At 56.2% G+C, this 20,643-nt stretch overlaps 2 protein-coding genes and 1 non-coding gene across 3 annotated transcripts; all 3 read right to left on the bottom strand.

The window, feature by feature from the left end:
• Window positions 1-4,859: 4,859 nt before the first annotated feature.
• On the bottom strand, window positions 4,860-4,993 carry D7B24_000108. Its single transcript has one exon. It is a non-coding gene; the product is annotated as a tRNA-Gly (tRNA).
• A 1,747-nt stretch (window positions 4,994-6,740) lies between these two features.
• On the bottom strand, window positions 6,741-8,686 carry D7B24_000107 (uncharacterized protein; the record flags this gene model as incomplete). Its single annotated transcript, XM_028634371.1, has 4 exons — window positions 6,741-6,820; window positions 6,880-8,380; window positions 8,437-8,537; window positions 8,641-8,686. 4 exons carry the CDS (start codon window positions 8,684-8,686, stop codon window positions 6,741-6,743), a joined length of 1,728 nt encoding a protein of 575 aa, XP_028499411.1.
• A 6,275-nt stretch (window positions 8,687-14,961) lies between these two features.
• Window positions 14,962-17,232, bottom strand: D7B24_000106 (uncharacterized protein; the record flags this gene model as incomplete). The annotated part of the gene is made up of 2 exons (XM_028634370.1): window positions 14,962-15,157; window positions 17,144-17,232. 2 exons carry the CDS (start codon window positions 17,230-17,232, stop codon window positions 14,962-14,964), a joined length of 285 nt encoding a protein of 94 aa, XP_028499410.1.
• Between the last annotated feature and the right edge of the window lie 3,411 nt (window positions 17,233-20,643).

The raw sequence follows: 20,643 nt of genomic DNA, 5'->3' as shown, positions 1-20,643 counted from the left end.
TGCGGGTGTGCGTATGTGTGCGTGTGAAGCCACCACGATTAATGGTACGTCGGGCCCTGGGCACGGGACACATCGGCGTAAACGGAGCGAGGTGTTTTTTTCCCTTGGTGGTGAGAAAAAAGGGCAAGAGGGTAACTGGTAAGAGGGGGGATGGGAAAAATTGACCCTCATCCGGGCATGGTCTGGGGGACAACTGTAGGTGAGGGAGGCCGGACGGCGCTGGTATGGGGCTGGGGATTGCGGAAGAGAGCCCGACTCCGATGGGGGTCCTGTACAATGCGCGACAGAGTCGGCGGCGGAGGCTGTAGGAGAATTGAGAACTGGCGCCCGACAACAGGGCAGGCCCGAAGCATGTCTGCAGGTACCTGATCCGTAATGACAACCGAACCCCATTGCCTGAATGAACGAGACACATGCCCGAGCCATGGAGCGCCTGGAGCTGGAGCCCGCGCCTGGAAGATGGAGTCCAGAGGCAACGTGGAGCCTGGCCCCAGAATCAGAACTAGGAGCCAGTGCAGTGTGTACCAAGTACGGCGAGCTGTGTCTGTGCTGAAGAGATGGTCAGAATGGCCAACCGTGACCGCCAAGCATTGTGGAAGACCGGGGACACCTCCCACTCGGATGGAAGAGATCTGCGCTTGCCTTACGAATAAGTTAAGGCATCTGCAAGTGCAGGCAAGTAGTGTCGACTAGGCTTGCTTGCTTCGCCCCCCCCCCCCCCCGGCGACCGAGACTTTCGCTCGCATGGGACCCAGAACCGCACACGGCGGGTACATCGCTAGGGGCTGCTACTGACCGTGACCATCCGAACAACCTGGACAGTATGGGTTGGTGACCTTCGAGTTGCCATTTGCGCCCTCGCGTGTCGGCCCTTCCAGATGTCTGCCAATCGACGATGCCTCAAGTTTGGCGGTGGCGAGCCTGCGCCGCGTTCACGAAAATTGATCCTCAAGATGTTATTAGCCCAGTACTCCCAGTCGGGGCCTGGCCCAGCCTGGCCTGGCCACCTTCATTATGTTCTTGCTGCTTCGCCCACCTTGGCCCCTCCGCGGAGACGGTTGTATGAGCCTGACAAAGCGAGTCGTGACCGAGCGTTACGGCGCAAAGAAGCCGAAAGTGGGCTGCCAGTGAGAGGGGCCTGTCCATATCCCGTCGCTTTGCCTGATGTTGGCCGTTTCTCCCCTACTCTCGGTACATACCAGGCGCACCCACCGATATCGCGGAGGCGGTGGCAGCTGCGGCTGATGCAGTTGAAGGATGCCGTTCTCGTCTCTGAACGGAGCGAGGTTGAGGCGGCGTCAAATGAGTCGTGTCAAGTCAAGTCCACGCGCCCCGCCCGCGAGCCGGATGACCGGGAATGTCGAGCAGACCGGTGTGTTTGCCGAACATGGATTCCAGGGGTTCACGGCTAGAAGCATTTTCTGCTTCTACTCTGCTTCTGTTTTCGCTTCAGTCTCCAGATGACCCTGAAGAAGCGTCGTGAAGCGGGCGACTCAAATGTCCGTCCAGGGTGTGCTTCAAGCATTCGAGCATCAGCAAAGGTCGGATGCAAATGTAAATCAAGTTGTTGCACAAGAATGCTGAAGTGAATCATAGTACATCGACAGGGCGTGAATTGACACTGCAGATCCTGTCTTTCAATCTCACAGGGAAGATGACGATGGGCGGGGGGGGGGGGGAGGAGGGGGGAGCTGAGAAGCTGAGAACAGGCAGCTGACAGGTGTGGGGGAGGAGGGGAGATTGGATGCAGTTCGCACGTCCAGTGTCACTGCCTGTCAAGCAAGCGAGCGCGCGTGTGCGCCCGCTCGCACAGGGATGGATTATTAGACGGAAAGCGCTCGATCTGATGTACTCGTGATGATGAGCTGGCAGGTGTGTCGCTGCCGTGGTCGAACCTTCCGTTTCAAGAGGGGCTCTTGCGCTTGCGCTTGCTTGCGTGCTCCACGTTGCAACAGTTGACAGCACCTGCCCGTGCACCAAGTCTCATATCCAGGTGGGTAGTGGCGCACCTTGACACCTCTATACGGGAGACTGGTCGTTGTGGCCGTTTTTACGAATACATGGTAGGCCGGCAAGCGCCCTCACAGCAAAAGCAGCTTAAACGGATACCCCTGTGCGGCAGTCCAGGGGTCTTGTCGCTGTCACTTGGGTTCTGGGTGCTGGGTACTCGCTGCAAGCCAGAGACTTGACAGGGACGAGGCAGGCGGGGGGTGCTCTGAGGGAGGGGGGGAACGACATGACGTTACTTCCCCTCAGACTAGCGACGTCATAGGGGTGCGCCAGGGCATCCACCTGCACCTCCAGAGTGAGCAGCGTCCAAGGGAGAAACAAGGAACAGGCTTGCTAAAAGAAGAGGGGGCAGGAGGGGCACTGGGACCGTCGTCCACCTAATAAAGACAAGTTTGCATGCCGCGTCGTGTAGAAAGCCTGAGGATGATCTCCTGCTACAGTGTCAGCCCACGAACCAACATCAGGCGCCTATCAACATCACCAGTTTGATTTTCTTGCCGCTGGCAGTGCCCGGTCTCTTCAATCATGTGGTTCATTGACGATCTCGTCCAACAAGCCATCCACACAACACGGCAAAGCCGGCTGTTTGTTAGCGCATGCAATCTCTTTCGATTGATCGTCTGTCCCACAAACGAAACCCATCCAAGTGCAGCATAGCATGGCGACTGTTGGGCCTTTCGTGGACCTGGAACAGTGCGAGGGGCAATTGATACGGGAGCATTGTGGTGGGTCACCTCATCTCAGACTGGTAGCGCGGGCCAGACACGATGACTGGCGGCTGACGACGTGTGGTCGTTCAGCGGGGACGAGAGCGACAAAGGGACGCCGTCGACTCACGGGGACTCGCAAAGGACAGGGTGAGGCAATTTCTTCCAAGTCCGAGTCCCGGGGGGTCAAGCGTGTGGCCTCCGTTTCGTCTGCCTTCCTGGGGTACATTTTTTCGTTTCCCTGCTCCTCTGTTTACTGAACAAGCAGTGTCGATGGTCTCGGTTGGGAACGCGGAACACCGGGGAGCAGGAGCGCAACCCTATCCTTCGGCGCAAGTCCCCCTCCTCGACCTCCTTGACCACACAGGGAAAGCGTCGGTCAAAGGTGCTGAGAGGGGCGTCCTTCTACGACTACCTACCTTACCTACCTACCAGGCAGGTATGTAAAGTACCTGGTGTCGTCTGTCCGGACAGCCCAAGCCAAGCGCTATGCCTCGCAGCTTGACCCACCTACCTTGGATCAGCTCAGAGGTTGTAATGGAGTGAATGGACCACTTGATTAGTAGTCCTGATAGGCTCAGGGTCCTGATTTGGCCGCCGTTTAAGATGCGCACTACTCGCGCCCGATCTCACCCCAAACTACGGATCAGTATCGATCGATCTGCTGCCAGTTATCTCGCCAAAGCACCGGCATGCTCCCGAGGCTTTCCGTTGTTCAAGGGCTTCCGTCCAAGGGCTTCCGTCCAAGGGCCTCGGCACCATCACCCCACCGAAAGACCCCGAGGCCCGCTCGTAATCCATTTGCGTAAGTACAAGGCAGCCCGCTCTGCTCTTTTCTCTCGTTTTGCTTGTTTTGGCCTGGCCGGCATTCTGAAACACAAGTGACATCGCTTGCTTTGTAGACATGGCCAGGCATGCATGCGCCTGCCAGCCTCGTGTCCCTGAAGGTCTAGCAGAGGTCGCTAGCCTCGTGCGCATTGCTCAGGAAGAGGGACGCACGCGCTTCCTGCTGGAGCAAACGCTCCCATGGCCCGCCCCCCTTTCCCCGAAGGAAACACCGAGATACTAAGACACATGAGCTGACAATCCCAGCCTTGTCATGTACATACACCGTGCTTGCGCCAACTGATCTTGACCTGGTCACGCTTTGAAGGCTCGGTAACCCACCAGGCGAGATGCGGCGGCCTTGGACGGCAACGAGCCGCAAGGCACTGTCCACTCAAGAATGGGCGTGTTGTGCTCAATTCCCCAAGGATGCCGTGAAGAGAGCGCCCATGACTAGGCAAGCGCCTGTTCGAGGCCAGCTAGGAATGAATTGATGTGTGCCAAACATCTTTCTCCCTGCTGTTGTTGATGGCTTCAAGTATGCGGCAGTCATCGGGACCACTTTTACTTCCTTCACTAGTCGTTCCTGTCGTATCACACAAACAACAAATCTCGGCGTCGTGCGCTGGTTCGACGCCAATCAGAACGTCCCGGAGGCCGCGTCCGACTAGCAACAGCTTTTTTGCGTCGAAACCACTAGACACTCGCTTCACTAGGATCGGAGCATCGGCGACGCCTCCTACGCCTCCGCCGCTAGCGACGTCCAAAGACATGGGCCAGCACAGCTCATTCGTGCCCGAGACTCGGCCGTGAAGAGCTCTTGCCGCCTCTGGCCTGGCGGTGTAAACAAAGAAACAAGGTGAAATCGTCGAGTTTGTTGTCCGGTGCTGCTGGGGTCGGTGAGTTGAGGAAGCCTGGCCGGCGCTGTTGCGCCCAGGGGCTTCTGGTCGTTGGGCACCAACACGGGCGAGGGTGTTGCGTCGCCCAACCGCCAATGTCGGATCGCGCTCGGAGGCCGTCTCATTTTACGGCGCCAGGCAATCTGTTCCGGACCCTTGAATGACACGATATCACATGGATGTCAGGACACCGGCTCTCTTTGTCTGGGGTCAGGGGGGGGCGCTCGTCGGTCATCACTCGGTCGCCTTCCGTGCTTCTGTCATTTTCCACAGCCTTCTGACTTTTGTTGCCGTCGCTACCAAGCGAAATCATTCTCACTGAGATCCATTCTACCTGACCGGTCAGCAGCGTCGCCAGATTTCCTCACGCCAGGAGACCATTCTGGTGTGGGAACCACCAAAAAGGGGGGTGTGTGTGTGCGTCACACCGGGTTCGAACCAGTGCTATTAATTTTGGTCAGCAGTGAATCATTCAACATTTCGGGGCGCAAGACGCACTTTCTGCCTCTCTACTGTGGGAGGGCAACGAGTTAACCACTACTCCAGTGACGCCTTCCTTGTTGCTCAAGAGGTGCCTGCTCTACCTGAAGTGGCAGCCGGCGAACGCGGGCGCGGTGACGGCAGGAGCAACGGGGAGACAATCCGGCTCACCCTTTCAAGAGCATGGCACGATGAGGTAGATCCCTAGGTACGGATGCGAACCTCACACCTCGCTCAAGGCGAGAATAGAGCTATGCATTCGAGTAGCTCACTGAATCGTATCTATGGCACTCAGACATCATCTATCTGAACATAGCGTCAAAATATTCAACATCCTGGCGCACCGCCCGCTCCTCCCGCTACCGTGAATGTTGGAAACTTCGTACCAAACGACGGCGGGCCTATGCCAACCCGGCTGCTCTACATCCAAAAGACAATCCAGTACTGGCAAGCCAGCCACATGGCCACAGACCTCGCACCATGTAACGCAAAATCGACTGTGGGATCCGGCGCATCGGCGTCGGGATGCCGGCTAATCATCCCCCACACCTCTGCATAGCAAGCCTCCAGGTTTCGAGTCCGGGGCCTCGGGTCCAGAAGCAACCCCATGGCGATGGGGATGCGGGCTTGAGCAGACTCCTGGACCAGGCGGTCACACACCCATCTGACTTCTTGCTTCGGCTGCCGGGCCTGCCTCCGTGTCCTCTGGCCCAGACCTCGGGGCGATATGCGCGTTGCCACTGGCCGACTTGGGGATTCGAAAGGTCGCAATGGCCGTTTGGCCTCATTTCAAATTTTGCCAGGTCCCTGGGTGCATCTAGCGGTGGACAGATGGCGAAATCTGCTGGGGGCCTCGCGCCCCGGGTATCGGAGTGGCTCGAGGACGAGGGCGTCGTCCATGCCTCGCATTAGCTCACTTAGTCTGGGAGGGTCAAGAGGGTTCATCCTACAGTAGTGCTGCGAGCTGACGGAGGAAAACATCCAGCTGACCGCCGTGGATGAGTCTGGCCCGCGAAAGCAAGAATTGCCTAGACCGCGCCCATCATGATCAGGCGCTGTGCCGCTCGTCGTCCCCGAGGAAGGGAGAATGAGGAGTGGCGGCCCGTTCCGGCATCTCGATTTCTATATCACCCATGGGACTATCATTCAAGGGAGAAGACATCGATCAGTCCCAGGGTTATGGGCGTCCAGATCGTCGATGAGAATTCGCCACGCCAAGGGGGGCTTGTGGGGAGAAACGTTATGTTGATCACCAACAGTTTGGTGTGCAGCTGACACGTGACAAGGCGTGGCAATTGGGACTCTCCCACATTCAAGGCTATGGTTGTGGTAGACGTGTACACAACGGCCTGTTGTCCCTTTCAATCGTTCTAGCCAAGGCCTGCGGCCTGTTCGAGAACATCGGGTATGTACCAGTGCCCCATGCATGCATTGTAAGGTGTGCGGTCATGCACCACGGTGCAGATGGACGACGTGCTTTCAAACATTGTGGTGTAACGACGGGACTTCTTTCTCAGGGACTAATAGGCTTCACTCTCACGCCATCGGTCGTAGAACACAACTTTCAGGGCTTGGCCGACGTCGTCGGAGGTTCCAGTCAAACTTTGAGTATATCTATCACACCAGGCGCCGCGCCAAATCAGGGCCGAGCAAGCATCTATGATAAGAGCTAGCCGCTAGCCGGAGCATGCTCTGCAGAGGAGAAGCCACAGCTTTCCTGCTCACAAAAGAACAAGAAAAAGATCAACATAAGAGATGTCTAAAGAGTTAACTCGACTAGTACTGCAAGCACAGCCTCGGCCTGACCACGTCTGCCAGCTTAGCGTCCCGCGAGCTTCTTTGTCAAGTAGAGGATGTCGTGTTTGTGATAGTAGGCTCTCACTCGCTTGCCATAGATATCTGCTCGCTATTAGTACCAAACCCTCGTGATAAAACGCCCGGGAACAAAGTTGGCTTACACATTGGTATGCTCATGGCACAGATGACGACCTGGACGCTGGCGATGGACAGCATCGTTTTGCGGACGCCGCCTTGGATAATCCAGTCGTACGCAGTCCACGTGAGGGCAAAGCTGAAGAAATTCTTGAAGATAATCATGGAGGTAAAGCCCTCAATAGCGAGATCGCGATACGCGTCGACAATGTACAGAGAACTCGCCACGGCCCCGATGACCATGCCGGCGACCTCGAAGCCGAAGAAAATGAGGGGGACGGAGTAGTGATACTTGCCACCCAGGATCTCGCCAGCCGTCAGGGCGAATCCGTACAGCCCAATGCCGCCGATGATGAACATGGGAAGTACGAGAACGATGCGGAACTCAGGTTCGTAGACGCCCTTGTTCAGGCGCGTCATGTACTTGGCGCTCCAGTCGGAAAGAGCACCAGCAATAGCAAAACCTGCCAGGGCCCCGATGAAGGGACCGAGGTAGGCGTAACCCGCGCTGACCTCGTTCCAGAAGAAAGGAGGTCCGAGGAAGACGGCGGCGACGATGACGCCGATGAAGACTGTCCAGCCGATCATGGTGCCTTGAATGAGGCATCCCCAGATGAAGGCCGGGTGGGCGAACAGAGCGAAAGGTCGTAAAAGCAGGTCGAGGTACGAATCGTCCGTCTTCCTGCCGTCAAAGAGTGCAAGGGATTCAATGTATGTTTTCTTGGGCGTGTCCGCGCCGCGGTAACTCGCATCATGTGACGTAGCGCGCGCAGGAGAGACTGTCGCAGAATCCGGCAGCTTTCCATCCGCGCCACCGTCGCTGGTGATGCTGGGGTCAGCATCCAGACCTGGCGACAGCTTTTCGAGGTGAGTCTTATCGTCCTCAGCAATCATGTCCGTGTTAAGAGACATGTCACGGCGATAGGCGGTCTCGGGACACATGAGATAAACGGCCACGAGCGACATGGCGCAGAAGATTGCGGTCAGATAGAATGTCCATTCCCAGCCGATGCTGTGGGTGATCTTGCCGACCAGAATCGGTGTGAAGAAGGCACCGCCGAAGACCGCCAGGTTCGTGAAGGCCATGCGAAGGCCACGCTGGTGGACGGGGTACAGATCGCCAACGGCAACGTTGACAAGGGTCTCATAGGGTGAGCATGCGATGCCCTGGACAACACGGGCGCCGATGAAGGATTCGTAGTTGGTCCCGACGGAGCCGCCCCAGGCAGACGAGGCTACCAGAACGACGGCCCCAAAGATAAACAGATGACGCTTGCCCCAGATACGACCGGACGGGACGAAGAAAACGGCAGCAGCACCAACGCCGAGGAGGAAGTACCCTGTCAGGATAGCGATGCGGGTGAATGTCGTGCCAAAAATAAGGGCGAGCGTGACAGTGTTGGCAGCCAATATGGGACCGAGGGCGGTCGCAAAGATGGCGGTGACAGAGAGGACGAAGGTGATGAGATCGCGTTTCCACAAAGGCCAATTCAGAGGATCGTTCGGGTCGTCAGAGGGCTGGGGGATCTGTTGTCGCACTCGTCAGCCAGGGCGATCGAAGTCCATGGGATTAGGAGAGGTACCAGGATGATGGGTACTGGACCGCTGTCGTCGACCTTGAGCCCGCGATTGGCACCGTTGGCCGGCTGAGGCTGCGAAGGGTCATCGTAGTATCGCGTCGTGCCTGTACCACCAGATGTCAGTCGGTGCCATCATCAAACAGCGTGTTCCTTGGCATCCGGCGTGGTCAGACGGCGAGGAGATGGGAATTGAGGCCACAAGCATACCAGGAACATGGTCGAGAGTCTTCGACTCGAGCACACCTAAACCCATGGCGAACAGTCTTCAGACTAGTCTGCAACAGCTTGGTCAACTTGTTGTGGCAGAGCCTGATGCCGTAGTTGCGATCGCGGATGGGAGGATGGTGCTCATGAACAATTGCGAGCGTCGTCAGCCTGGCGACTCGTCGCGAGTCGCGATTCGGATCGTTGCGAATGCCCGCAGCGCAGGGTTCAGGTACCTGGGGCCGACACGCGCTGTTAGGCAGCGGGGAAGTGGCAGGATCTAAGTTCGGCAGATGCTCAAAGGGAGGCGGAGGGCAAGCAATAGCAGGCGGGGCGCGGTACTTCCCGCTGGGTTCATTAGCGGTTTCTTCGGTGGGTTCACCGGCCGGGACAGCGCGACTGCACTCACCGAGGACCGCAATGTCTCTTGTTGGGACACCAGGGCTGACGACACTTCCCGTATACCATCCCAGGACAAATCAACTCCATGGAAGCATTGTTTCGAACGAAGAAGCATTGAAACTCGACAATCCACTCTTTTCTTCACGCTTTTACAGCGTAGTCTTCCGACGAGATTGCTCGAGTCATGGGTGCAATATTGCCAGCTTGAGTGCCACATCAACAGCGGCTGGCGATCCTCAAGAACCCCCCAATATGCACCGAGGGATGCCATGTCTTCAACAACACCAAGTCAGGCGAACATACCTCTGGAGGCTCATGTACACGAGAGTCTACAGCAAGTGGCTGTCATGTCGCTCCATTGGGTGTGGGGGGCACGCAGTATACCTCAGGAACTCAGGAAGATTGGCAACATCAGAAAAAGTCTCGTCTCGTCTCCTCATCCGCGAATTCCGAGAGTGTCAAAACCTTGGCCAAATTTGGCAATAAGGTTTAACGCGTTTTCGCCCGCCCCTATTATCAACGTTGCATCCGTCACCTTTATCAAGGCACAGCCTTGTCATTGCACAGTAGATGCATACGAAACCCTTCGCGCCCTGAATCGATGTAAATGCACACGAAAACTCTGAACGACCAGTTGTCCCTCTGACTCAATCACTCGTGAAGAATACTACGAGACAGCACCACCCAAAGGGCTCCAACCAAATAGACATTGGACACACGGATGATCAGGGCGTCTTGTCAGTTCAGGGGAGCAAAGCTACCTCACAAAATGCCCGGATCACCTCAACACGACGCGAGAGCTGGCAAAGGACACATCTGGGAGCCTTGTTGGCAGCGTAGCATCGTCTGCCGCAGCATGGAGTCGCAACTTGAATCGCCATGAACCCTGGTTACCAACCAACAAGACTTTTGTCCCTGCCGATACCTGACAGCGTTGAACGATCATGCATGGACTCTTCTTTCTCCACGTCGCTTATTCATCGAGACTCGACGTGTGCATGAGATTCTGGAGGGTATACAGGACGCCAAAGGCACCCTGCCATGTGAAGAGACTTACAGGAAGAATGATTTGGCCTCCGAGCTGGACGGCCATTCGGAACCTTCGAATCGTCTAATTCATGAGGCTGAACACTCATCCGGCCGGACCACGAAACGCGCATTTCCGTCGACAGTCACACACACGAAAGGAGTAAGACCTCCGAACGTCTCCCTTTCTCATGCGTTATGGGTGAGCACCAAAGTCTGGAGCTAAGAGACGACTCACGTGGCGAAAGTTAAATCATCCATATGCCAGTAAGGGCGTCCATGCACATTTGAGCTGCTCCGAATCACAAGGCCCATAAACCCACTGCGGCAACATTGCACGCCCCCCCTTTCCTCTCCCTCCGAGGCTGAGGAGCGGCAGAGGAGGTGGAGCTCTTTGGACTCCAGCGTCACAAATGGCACTAAAGACCGAACTTACATATGCACAGTGGCCGGGCTCTCCATGGGCGCCGCACCGTCGCCTGCTAAAGCAGTTTTCTCAACTCCGTTACGGCTGACGCATGCTTCGGTCATCGAGAGAGCGGCAGATCTGGTCCTGCCCCCCCCCCCCCCCCCCCCTTCCCCTCAAAAAAAAAAAAAACCGGCTATCGCTTGGCTTGAACGTTGGCACATACACGTTGTAAAGCAAGCTTCTTCTTTCACTCGTCTATGGATTGGTGTACAAAAGGAACCTGAGGGGAGAATGCTGACCAGGAGAAGAATATGGGACGGGACTCTTCGTAAGTTTCAGACGACAAGACGGCGACGCGAAGTAACCTCAAACCCGCCCATCTCAACTGGGACAACTAAACACAGCGGCGAGATGGGCAATTCTTGGGCCCCACCGGGAGGAAAAAGAAAAAGAATTCCCTGCGGCAATGGGCAGCATAGGTTTTGGCCAGGCCACGTTGGGTTTCGGTGCCGCCGCCGTCGCCAACGTCGCTTACAGGAACGCGGAGCATCGCGAGAGAGCTGGAGGGAAAGTGTGGCCACCGTGACCATTTCTCCCGCGGTAGTGTGGTCTACATGTACAAGCCTTGTGGAGCTGATTTGTCAAACTTCATATCGATCAGAGACGCGCCCGCACGTCAGTAGGAGAATGAACGAAGTACTAAAAGCGACAACCGTCACGATCTGACATGGCCCATCCACACCCCATCTCATGTGCAGTGGGCTCCGAGCGGCGAGGCGGCCCATCCAGACGGATGCCTGCAAGCGCACGTCCGAGCCCGCGCCCTAGCTCCTAGCCCCTCACTAGGCCAGCCGACTGCCCTGGGGGCCGGGTAAGGCAACAACAGCAAAATAGTAGCTGTCACATTCGCTCGCTTAACAGGAGCACTGGTAACTCTCCCTTAAGCGATGCGAGCTGCGAGGCCCGTTGGCTTGCGATGGCGCTTGCAAGCGCATGATCGGACGTATTCCACAGAGCCTCGTATCAAACCAGCGGGTCTAGCCTCCCAGCGCTTGTGCCCTAAGCCTTCTAGCCTCTGACGTCCTCATCAACGTGACGACGGGAAGCGGACGCCGTTGTTTGGTCCGTCTACGAGTCTTCAGGGCACGCGATGACGAACGAGAAGGCCGCCGCATTGAACGGGCGTGGGACGAGAAGCCGCGCCCCTCGCGCAGACATACTTAAGAGCCCTGGACAAAGCAGTGCGCTGGGAGAGCCGCCGCAAAGCTACTGCCCCTGACCTGGACCCAGGAGCCGATCATGGCGCAGAAACGACGATCGTCTGCACTCTCAGCCTTGACCTCAAAACCAACACTGCTGGCTTTTGCTTGGTTTGCCACTGCATTCTGCTCGGCTACGAGAAACTAAGGTAGTCTGAACGTAGTCCTCTGGCCCGATTTCGAAACCAAGTCACAGCTCGTGACCCTCATGCTGCTTCATCGTGATGGGGCAAACCTGCATCGCCTTGATCCTGCTCTGGTGAGCTGCCGGCCGGCACCCCTCCATATCGCAACGGCCCCTCATCTCGCAAGCGGGCTGAGTGGAGAACAAGACTCGGGAATAACTGGGCATCGCCACTTCCAGTTGGTCCAGACCTTGGTGTATCACACGTCGATCAAGCAGAAGCAGCCTCGTCTGCCCATCTGAAGGTACTTTCTCCGCCATGTTTGCAAGTACAGGCATCGCGAACAAGCCAGGCTGAGACCTGCCGTCTCGCATCCACGTCTCTTCTCTGGCTTGGTCTGCTTCTTGGTCCCAACTGCGAGACACAGACACAGGTGGCGCCTGCAGGCAGCTCCAGGAGAAGGGGGGCCACGCATATGCACAGCACACGGAGGCGCGCGCACAACACACACCCCTCTCGATCACCACCACCCCTGCCTACCACCCGCCCGCCTTTTTTGGGGGCCCCTCTGTCAATCGCCTTGTCATCCCGTCATGTTTTAAAATTGTCTCTCACGGGCCTCTTCTACTCGGGCGCGCGGCTGTCTGTGATCTGTGTATCGGGGTCCTCTTCTCCAGTCGATTCGCGACTGGAGAAAAAAAGCAAATACTGCTGCATGTCCCCGATCGAGAGCCACAGTTGCGTTCCATGCCGTGCGTGGGCTGAAGGAGGAATCGAATATCGCCCAACGCGCTTAGACCCGACGTGAGATACGCAAGGGTCCCGCGGTACGGCTCGGGCGGTCAGCCGTCTGCACCGCAAAGGCCTGGGCCGCCAACAACAGCTATCTTTGGTGTTTCGGGGAGGGGGCGTGGGCTGTGTTGGTTTTGGCGAGGCACCTAAGAAGGCAAGGCACCTAAGAAGGCAAAGTACGTAAGGGAGAAAGGAAGCGACCAACACGTCAATATGTTCACTTTCCTCAATCACAAGGTGGGCCTGCGTGTAGTCTCCCACCCCCCCTTCCTCTTCAACCCCCTTCTCTTCTCTGTGCTGGGGGGCCATGGAAGTATTGACAGGTCCGACTCCCCGGCAAACTGTGAAGTTATTGACAAAGCGTTGACAAAACTGCTGGTTGTAGCCGTCGCCCAGTAGTGGGGAGCAGACAGCGATGTTCAGGTATCATGCTCGTCTTGCTAAGACAATGAGGCGGTCGTTGTCTTAGCTGCCACCCAGCCATTCGCCCATCAACAAGGCGAAGACAAGAGGGCAGCCCCTCTCGCCCGCCCCCGGGCCCCCTCTCGTTGCGCCGCAGTATTAGCGGGACCGGCCATGAGACCGTGGAATGTGTCTTTCCACGATGACAGCTGCCCCCGCCTACAGCTCAAGACACTGGCCAATATCCCCGTCCCCCGATTCCTTCAGCCCTGGTGGCCGGTCAGCTTGGGGTGAAAATGGAGTGATGTATATATGTGTCATCAGCTGTAGCGATGATCCCTGGACAGCAAGCTATGATGGAGAGATACGCATGTGTAAAGAAGAAGAAGAAAAAAAAGAAAAGAAAAGAGTATCATCATCATGACCCCGATCCGGCCAGGGTAACCCTTTCTCACCCGAGTCACGGGGGGGGGGGCAGAGGTATAATGCGGCTCTGCTATACCATCCACAATCTTCACTCCCGCCCCTTTCGGGACCTGCCAGCCCTCTTTCGCAACCTCTTGCCCCAGACGGTCATCGCTGCGCATAGTCCTCCCCACTGACGCAGCGCACTGTCCGCATTCGTGGTTCCAGTCATCGTGCAGTATGGTTCTGCAAACAGCCCAACAGGGTCATAACAGATACAAAGCCGTTTTGGAACCGTCGCCGCTGTTGTCGTTCCCCGCCAAGAGCACACAGGCTCTCGAGGCTCCCAGCTACGCCAGACAGCTGGTTCACTTCGACAGAGATTCGTCGTGCCGTGAGCACTTGAGCTCGATGTTGTACATCGGAACGCGGGCACAAGGTGGCCAGAGACACGAAATAGTAGACCATGGGTGATGCTGGACTGGTTGTGAACTGTAAGCGCCCATGCTGCCCTGATATCAGATCCCTCGTGTGGGTGACAGGGGTTGCTGGGGGAGCGAGCTTGTCGTGATCTGTTCAGCGTCAGCCCGCAATAAGCCTGTCAATGTGCGGGGTCCGGGCAAGGAAAGCCACCGGGCACACCACCGAACATCATGGGCAGAGAAAACAAGATTGGCAAGCAGATAAGGGGGGGTTGGTCTGTTAGGACGGAAAAGCAGGCATCTTGCTCCGAAGAGAGGCGCGCGTGCGTTGTTTTTTTTTTCTTTTGGTTTCGCTCGTCGACGTCTGATTATCACCTCCTTGCCCTCAGGCTCCCGAGTGCTTCCCGGTTTGCCCCCAGCAAGTCTGGATACAAATCCACCCTGACCTATAACAAATCGAAGCCCGTGTTATCAAGTCCTATTACCGGAACCTGAATTCTCCTGTCCAAGGGCATGCCTGACTGTCGCATTCCCTGAATTTTGGAGTCTTTGAGCTTGCATCCGGCTAGGGTCTGCTCTGCAGGGTCGTATAGCGGAAAGCACAAACGTCGCCGATGACTCGCCGTCCTACATCCCCTCCATCACTTCCCTCCTCTTCGATGCCGAATCCGAAGCTCGGCCCGAATCCCATCATCAAGCGAGATCCGGCTCTGTTGTTCGATGGCGAGCTGCTCCGAACTAGCAATGTCTTTGTGACTGAAAAAAATACCAAACGCACAGGCTTGTGCCCGAAAAGAGAAAATGTTCGCTGAATGATGAACGCCAGTAAGTCTGTGAGTGTTGCACGACTTGACGAATCGGAGAGTACAAAATGCTCCGAAATGTTCCCCTGAACTCCTTGCCAAAATAAAAAGCATAAACTCCCGCGAAAATGGTTGGTGACTTGAGATCGTTTCGGGTACGATGTGTCAGTGACGTCGCGAACCGGTTACTTCCTGTCCGGAGAGGCAACAACTGCGGATGAGTCGATAACATTGGGTTATTTGTTGCTTGAATACCACAAATCGATGTCGTGGTCAGCTTTAACCACCGCAGAGGGGGCAGGCGCCGGGAACCACGATATAGCGCTCATGAGGTCCTTTGACACATGATCGCTTGTGGCTACCATCGGTAGAAGTCCTGAAGAAATGCGCTCCAGGGTCGATACACGACGTGTAAATGTAGTAATTTTTGGTGAAATCGCACATGATGGGCAAAACCAGCAGTGCTGTGGGTTGTCTGGTTATGGGTCAGCTACAGTGTTCTGAGCTCATGGCCTGCGGTGAGGGTGGCGGGAACTGATCCGTACGTGGAGCTTGGCGTCAGCTTTGATACTGAGAGCAGCGATCAAAGAGGCACTGATCGCCTGCAGTGATGAGATGGTTCGCGAGTTGACACGAGGTCAGGTGCCTTGCCACGGCGTATGTACAGCGTGACAGCAGCGTATGGATGTGTCGAGCGTGATAATATGAGGAGGGTCTTAGAAAAGCAGAGGACGAGTCAAAAGCATGCAAAATGCTCGACCTGTGAGGGATAGATGGTACAATGTCCACCGAGGTGAAGTCAATGAGGCGTCAAAGCATAAGGGCCATAGAGAAAAAGGGAGCGGCGCCAGGAGCTATATATGAGGGGGGTGGAATGGATGGACGGGAGCGACTTGGTCTTACCTTACCTGGATGCTAGGTGAGGACCAGGCGCAAAGCACAGGTGTTTTAGGCCGGTAATTATTTTGATGGATTCCCAGAGTGATGGACCCTGTCCATGTCTGAGCCATGACGGCAGCGCTTGCATCAGGAAGCGTAGGAAAAACAAAAAACGGCCGTTAGGAGGGATAGGTACTTGGACGGGAGGCAAGGTCCTTGTCCCATGTCCGTGACCAGGGTCGAGGTCCCTTCTCACGTTTCCCACGGACTAACTGCCCAGGTCTGCGACAATGGGACCGAGTGGGAAAATTCCCCCATTCAGCCATGGAGGGGCTTTGACAGTGGACATTGACTGGGGGGGGGGGGGTTGAGCGGGCCAGGGAGGGGTTCGTGTAGAATGAGGGGTGGGAAGGCGTTTGACACGGCCTGCCTTGTCACGACTAGGGGTGTGCTCAACGACCACAAATCCGGTGATGGAGGCGTGCGAAGGGCAGCCTCCAGCTCGTGGACGCCCCTCCTCCCACCTCGGGACAAGTAGTGGGTGTGTATCGTACTCACACCTGGTTTGTTGCGTTGGCACGTCTGCCAAAGGTGGACAGCGAGGAGAACGGATCGGTTCTTGGGCCTGATGCAACTGCTTGAGGGTTCGCACCAAGGCCAGTCGGGTCAGAGCGGCATCGTGGCTGCGGCATCGTTCGCACTCCAACACGGGACTGAGATGACGGAGCCTCGGACCTCTCTCCTGTCTCTTGATGAGCGTGGTGCATTCATCTGGTTGCTCAGTCAGTCTTTTCTGCCCTGCTTGCTTTGCTTCTCATGGCCTCACTTTCCCGCTTGTCGCTTTGGCCTGGTATTCCGTGGGATTATTGAACGGCCTGTGGATCTTTGGGAAAAGAAAGACTGCTAAAGATCGCTGCGCCCATGCCGAGTGCCTGTCAAGCCCGAGAAGCTGAAGCTAGGCGTATAGTAGGCACCCGCACAGAGTAGCCTGACAGCGAGGGGGTGCGCTGCGCACGAGCCCCCCGGACGACATGTTGACGCACCGACCCCGTCGTCCTAGCCTTCGTGCCCAAGGTTCCTTTGCGGGCGGCGGGGGTGGGATAGGGATCGGGCTGTAGGTAACACAGTTGCGAAAACGGCGGGCAGAGGCGGTCGGCCTTTGTCCGCCGTACGACTATGCACCAGCCAAAATCGCACAGTCTGACTCGACGGTCCCACCGATCGGTGAATATGTTTGTATCCTATACCCCCATAAGGTGCCTCATGATGCCGAAGGAGAAATGGCACGAGAGCCGCATTGGATGGCTACACTCTCGTTCCGACAAGGGGGTTGATTTATTGCCCTGTCCCCCTGCTTTCTACCACGCGGAAGTCTGTTGTGTGTGAGGAGGGGCAATTGTCTCAATGTAAAGGCGACGTGCGAAAGCGAGCGAGCGAGCGAGCGAGCGACACGGCTTCATGGCCTATAATGGGCAGATCCGAGTCGAGACCGACAACGCCCGCGAACGACGCGCCGTGGAGCAGCCAACAGCCAACAGCCAACATTCCGGGAGATGTGGTGGGGGCCACGAGGTAGACTGACGTAGGCGTGAAAGACCTAGCATCGGCGGCGGGCTCGATCTCGACATGCATGTTGTCGTTGTGCTTGACCAACGTTGCGCTGAGAGTCATGACAGGTTGTAACGGTAAATCTGCTCGCCCAGAATCCATGCGCCCACGGTTGAAGAAGGTAGCGCTCCCCATAAAGCGAGCTTCTGGGGTGTACCATGCTCGTCTGATCCTGCCTCGATCCGTATGGTAACTTTGCCAGTGGCATGGACGCGGTAGGCCGACGTCGTATTGGATCAAAAACGATTCCCTGACGAATCTGCCACCATGTTGCCTGTCGTGCTGTGCCAGCTGCCCCATCATGTGCTTAGATTCGGCGGCCTGCGCTCGTGGAGTCTTTGTTCTGTCCTTGCTAGCATTTCCACAAGCAATCAAAGTCCATCAACCGGCAGCTCGCAGGGACTGTAATAGGGATATTGCTGGCTGGCAGGTGCAAGCATCGATCCCCAAGGTTCTGAACAAAACCTGCAGAAGACAGGACGCTGCTGTCTCCACTAATCTCGAAATCGACAAGCTGCTGAGGGTCGCACCTCCCTCTGGAATTGCACTCGGGCCACCTGATTTGGACAGGCTGGAAGGCGGCAGAGAGTGCCGTGCACGGGGTAGGTACTTGTAGTGCACAGGCAAGACAGGGCAGGTACGCGCTGTTCGGGGGAAGGCCCGCCCAGGTCTCACACTCCTCAGTAGCTCAACCATCTGCTCAACATGGTACGCCGCCAAAGCGGTACAGTGACGCGATATCTGCTTGTTGAACGTCAGTTTGGTGTCTCTGCTGTTTGCCATATGGCTTGCCTCCCATGGCCGTTCCCAACCGTGGAATGATTTCATGCCGACTGGCTCCTATCAAGAAAGAGAAACAGTCTGACGAGGCCACCACATGTACACTCCGCTGTTCTACGTTTCTAGGTTCCGTGGTTTCTTCGAGGTCAAAGCACTGCTACTCATCGACCTGCACTTGGTTTCGACGGTAGGCAACGCGGCCTTTTGCTGCTCGTGCTAGTGATACCGTTCTGCCCACATATCCACTACCGTGCACTTAACCGTCCTCTTACCCTGTGACCCAAGGACGATGCATTGGCATGATGCGCCAGCAGAGCTTTCGTGTCACAGCGCGAATCCGACAGCATCTTACAATATTCAAACCTAGTGGCGTCCTTCATGCCGCTCAACATCTTGAGCATCGCATTCGCAAGAAAACCTTACTTTTCATCATGGTTTATATGCTACCTGAAGCAGACCAGACACCCGTGAAGCCCACCACCAAACTCACGGTTGCCACCGCAGCCCAAAGAATGCATGGCCGGTACAAGGTGCTACCCTACCTGTTTGCCATGGCAGGCTGCACGCATGTTGCTTCCTGGGCTATTCGACCGATATGTACCGAACTGCTGATTCGCACAATTCGGGTTTGGGTCGCTTAAAAAAACCAGAGCGGCATGTTGATCCCTTCCCCTTCCTCGTCAGGGACCTCTTCAGGTACGACACTCGTGCTGGTCCAGATGCGAATCGCTGGTTATCTTTCCCGGAACCGAGTGGTGACAGCGCGCACACCCCCACAATGCTGAGGCCAACACCGATCGGCCCCAGTTTCGAGAGTCCTTTCCCTCGTCAACCATCCCCACATTGCTACCGCCGCCGCTGCCGGGCGCCAGCACGCATCTGTACATCCGAGACAATTGTACAGACGACTACGACCTCACACCCGTCTGGGACTGGTATTGAAACCCTCAGACGCTGTTCAACTCTGAAGCGGCACATGATCTGGCGAATGTCGCACCTCGACAGTTCCGACATTGACCGACATTGATCATGGTGCACCGTGTTCCTCCCCTTTTCATGACTGGTCAATCCCTTGAAGGTCGAGGGGCTGTCGCGGAGTCTCTATTTGACGTTCGCGCTCAGATGTCCATCAAATCTCAGATCGCGAGCAAAAGCAATGTTCGCCAGCATGGACCCGCCAAGTCGGCTTCATCTTGAGTGCCGGGCTCCAGCAGCCACTGATTTTTCCAGCTTTACCGTTGTCCAGTTGTTCAGCTCTTCAGCCTCGCTGTTGCTTGCAAACTATGCTTTTACTCGGACCTCTGCAAACCTACGGCCTGGGCCGTCACCCACAGGAGACCAGGTGCCGACCTTGCACAGTATATTGATCGCAACCATGGTGCGCGACGCGACGGCCTCAGCTAGTTCACTTGCTTCGACTCTTCCAAGCTTACGGATGGAAGTCCCCACCCGGGCTGGGATTGATCTGTGGATTACGCAGCTCCACTGGTGACCAGGAGCTTTAGACGTCACGATCATAGATTGTGAGGACTCCAAATAGTGGAGTGGAGGCTCCCGCCCTCTGCAGTTCTTCCTTCCCATTCTAGCTCTGATCGCCTGGCCTCTCTTATGCAAAAAGGGCTCGCTCATGGTATGATTACCGAGATATCTCGGAACACGCTCCATTTCAAGGTCCCGCTAGAAACCTTAAGCACCTTGATGGCCAGCGCAACGACGTAGCATGGCCCTGTCAACACGTTCTCCGTTCCGAGGCGCAGTGGTACAAAAGGTTGCTGAAGGAAGTTGCGGACGAGCACAGAGGATCCGTGCTCGGCAACAAAGTAAAAAAGGAACACTCATCATTCTACTGGCACACCTCCTTGGCTGAGTCATCTTTCTGGATCAGCCTCCCGCACATCTCATTGTGTTGAAAACGCCGTATTAGACATCGCGTTTGCAACACGGCATACTGTGTGTTGAGATGTCAAAGCGCAACGAGAGCGCCGCCCACACCCCTCCCCTCCACCTAGCAGTCACAACCACCCCGGTAAGTTTCACACCATGACAACAGAGGTCAAAGCGGGAGCAAGGCTCCCCGGTTTTGCTGAGCTGCTGTGGCCTTTCCAAACCTTTCTGCTCTCATCTGATGTTTTCGACCCCTGAACCCAACTAACACACTTTGTGCCTACGAATGCATCACACAAGATTCGGACGAAGCTCGGGCCATGGCTGCTTCTGCCCACCACCTACCTAGGTGGCTTGGCATCCTTCTTTTCGCAACTAACGACGAGACTGGCAAAGCTCAGCGCATCTTCACTTGAAAGACATCCACTCCCTGCGAGTGCCTAGACGCTTGATGGTTAGATGGGAACTTTGACAGCCCGGAGTCTGTGGCTATGACCGCAGGCCCACATGGCTGAGAAGAAAGATGCTCGATGGCACAGAGAGGGGGGGTGCGAGATGCCAACGGCCCACGATCTCAACTTTGCAGAATAGAACAATGCCAACACACCAAAGAATCGACGGTGGCCAGGCTCTCAGCGGCGTTGTTATGTTGATGATCTGATATCAGAGCTTCGACAGGGCTGACTGACCCTTATGTTGCTTTGCCGCTCACTGCCTTGTTCCCCCTGGCTGCAGCTTCCCCCCAAAATGCACCCCATCGTGGGATGTAAAAGCAAACAGGGTTAGGTAGCCCAGGCTCCATGCACGAGG

The sequence above is a fragment of the Verticillium nonalfalfae genome, assembly GCF_003724135.2.
Source record: "Verticillium nonalfalfae strain VnAa140/NRRL 66861 chromosome Unknown scaffold_1, whole genome shotgun sequence".
Taxonomy (NCBI): domain Eukaryota; kingdom Fungi; phylum Ascomycota; class Sordariomycetes; order Glomerellales; family Plectosphaerellaceae; genus Verticillium; species Verticillium nonalfalfae.
Note: the sequence above shows the minus strand (reverse complement) of the source record. Positions and strands in the feature narration are given on the sequence as shown.